This window comes from Cucurbita pepo, chromosome LG17, assembly GCF_002806865.2.
Source record: "Cucurbita pepo subsp. pepo cultivar mu-cu-16 chromosome LG17, ASM280686v2, whole genome shotgun sequence".
NCBI classification, from domain to species: Eukaryota; Viridiplantae; Streptophyta; class Magnoliopsida; order Cucurbitales; family Cucurbitaceae; genus Cucurbita; species Cucurbita pepo.
In genome coordinates, this window is record NC_036654.1 from 7,048,517 (window position 1) to 7,051,441 (window position 2,925).

General features: G+C 33.4%; 1 protein-coding gene across 1 annotated transcript; it reads right to left on the reverse strand.

The window, feature by feature from the left end:
• Positions 1-1,606: 1,606 nt before the first annotated feature.
• LOC111779414 (LOB domain-containing protein 29-like) lies at positions 1,607-2,464 on the reverse strand. Its single transcript, XM_023659586.1, has 2 exons — positions 2,174-2,464; positions 1,607-1,867 (listed from the first exon to the last, which is right to left on the reverse strand). The coding sequence occupies exons 1-2, from the start codon at positions 2,462-2,464 to the stop codon at positions 1,607-1,609; spliced, it is 552 nt and encodes a 183-aa protein (XP_023515354.1).
• Between the last annotated feature and the right edge of the window lie 461 nt (positions 2,465-2,925).

The following is a 2,925-nucleotide window of genomic DNA, read 5'->3' on the forward strand; positions in this document are numbered from 1 at the left end:
AAAAAACTTTCTCTGCCCTCGTTTTCTAAAACGTTCTCTTAAACCGAGGCCAGAGGCTCGAGCATACGTTGCTTGGCCGTAGGCGACGCAAGAACGAATTGACTTAGCTCACTTATCATTGAAAAGTGAGTGTCACACAATCGTAAGTCTACTGCCATCAAAAGTGCAATTGTGACAAGTGGTATTATATATATATATATATAGTATTCGCCATCCATAGATGGTTTGGGACATGTTTGATAATATTTAGGTTTTTGTTTTTTTTTTAACAGAGAGACATATTGTGTTGGGTAATATTTGTTTAGGACATGTTTTATTTCTTGTTCTTGATTTATTTTTAATGAAAATAAGTTTTGAAATTAAATATTGAATTTTTTTTATCTTATATTTATTGTACATTGTAGAAAAATGAATAAAAATATTCTCGACAAAAACTCTATTTTGACGGGAGCGTTAGGTTTTACTTAGGGTTACAAAACTACATAGTTTGCTTCCAAGTCAAACTGCTAGCGGTAGAAGCCAAATTGCTTGGATCTCACAGGTGAATAGAAAGTTAAATATGACTCGAGTAGAGAAGAGATACATGAATGAACTAAGATCACGTCTGAATGAGAGCGAGAATAAAACATGTTGAAATGATCAATTTTGGTAGGGGATAGACTTCACTTTTAGAAGTAGTTTAATACGAGCAATTGGCGTGCACGATCATGTCGTAGGGTGATTATGCCCTTAGACTCGTTACGCTGTTCGACTAAACTCATTGACTCTACGCTCTATTCGGTCAAAACCCAGTTCAACACAAAGCCATTGACACCGAGTCCGACTCCTATGGCACTAATCAAGGTCATAAAGTACAAAATTTGGATTTCAGATTCTAATTCGAATATTCCGCCTGAGACATTACAGATAGATTCATAAAATTTTTAATTTGTGTCTAATATGACTCAGTTTTACCCTAAACTTTCAATTTTGTATATAATAAGTTTGTAACATACCGAAAATATTTAAAAATTAACTGATCTATTAGATAAAAAATTAATTATATGTAATTTATATCTTAGATTAAAAAAAAAAAAACATTTTTAGGGTTTATAGATTAAATAGATATTAATTATAAAAAAAAACACAAAATTCCCATATATTTAAATTTCTTTATATTATAAATATCTCATATATTAATTCATGAAATAATTATAAGAAAATACTATGATTATATTAAATTAGCTATGAAATTTAAGAAATAAATTTATTCCACGAAGCTTATACTTATATAACATGCAATAAAATCAAAGCACTAAAAATAAACTATATTATAAGAAAATTAATATGATTTATATACATAAATTCCAAGCATAATTACCTTAGTTTAAAATAATAATAATAATAATAATAATAATAATAATAAAACGTCTTAGGGTTCATACTTATCAATATTTAGGGTTTTTTTTTTCTTATTTAATTTTACAGACAATTATCACACACAAACACAAGCAGAAAATTCAATTAAAAAAAAAAAAGAAGAAATTCAAATTATCACAAAAACACCCATACTTCCATTTGATTGGTAGCCGTTGATCTGAAAATCCAGAGAAGATATCGGACGGTCTTAACAGCAGAAATCTCCGGCGAGATTAGAATCGGCGACGCCCATCTGAACGTACGGCCCCGCCGTAGGTTCAAACTCCGGTGCGGCGGTGCTGCAGCTCTCCTCCAGCAGCCAAGTTTGAAGATCCAGCAATTCCTCATCGGAATAAGACAAAGAGTTTCCGTACAGTAATTCATTAGGGTTTCTTGTAATGTAGCCGTTAAGAATGATTTGAGCTGCTTGTTCTCTCAAATAAGCCACTTGAGCCCTTAGATTCACAACCTATAACATTTCCAAAAATTAGGGTTTCGAATAACCGATCACGAAAAACACGAAAAAAACGTTAACCCGACGAGTACTAAGCTCGATTATATAAATTATCGTTCGAGTATACGTTAAGTAAATGTAACGTCCCAGCCCCAGATCCACCGCTAGCAGATATTGTCCTCTTTGGGCTTCCCTTCAGGGCTTTAAAACGCGTCTGCTACGGAAAAGTTTCCATATCCTTATAAAAGGTGGTTTTGTTCTCCTCCCCAACAGGGACATCACAGTAAATTACATAACATATAACGCGAGAAAAAAAACGACCTGATGTTGGAGAGCGAAAATCTGGGAGATACAGCCGTAGATCGGATCTTGAAGTCGTGCTTGAGCTTCGTAGGAGATGGTGACGGCGGCTAGGCTCCGGTGAGAGACGGGGAGGTGAGCGAGAAGCTTGGAAGCGTTGCTTGCACCGAAGACTTTGTGGACGGCGGAGAAGTGGGAGGCGCCGAGGTCGTGGGGGAAATAAGGAGCAAAGATGCAGCCATTGACACACTTTCTTCTAAGGAACTTGCAAGCTCCACAAGGAGGAGAAGAAGAAGAGGAGGAGGCCGCCATTGATGGAGCTTAGTGAAGAGCAATAATTAAGAACAAAAATGGTGAGAAATGGAAGAGAGTGGGAGGGTGTATTTATATTATAATCAATACTTAATCAACTTAGGTCTTCTTAATGGGCTACAAATTTTAATTTACATTCTTATTATTATTATTATTATTATTATTATTATTATTATTATTATTATTATTCTTTTTGGAATATATTTATTATACGACAAAAGGAGATGTTAGAAACAAAATCCGCTAAATTTGCTTACATGTTTCATCTGCCTTCTTGTTTTTGGTTTATTTTTATCAATTTAGTCCTTTTATTTTAACCATTTTACGTATTTAGTCCTTTTATTTTAACAATTTTACGTATTTAGTCCTTTTTATTTTAACGATTTTACGTATTTAGTCCTTTTTATTTTACCCATTTTACGTATTTAGTCCTTTTTATTTTAGCGATTTTACGTATTTAG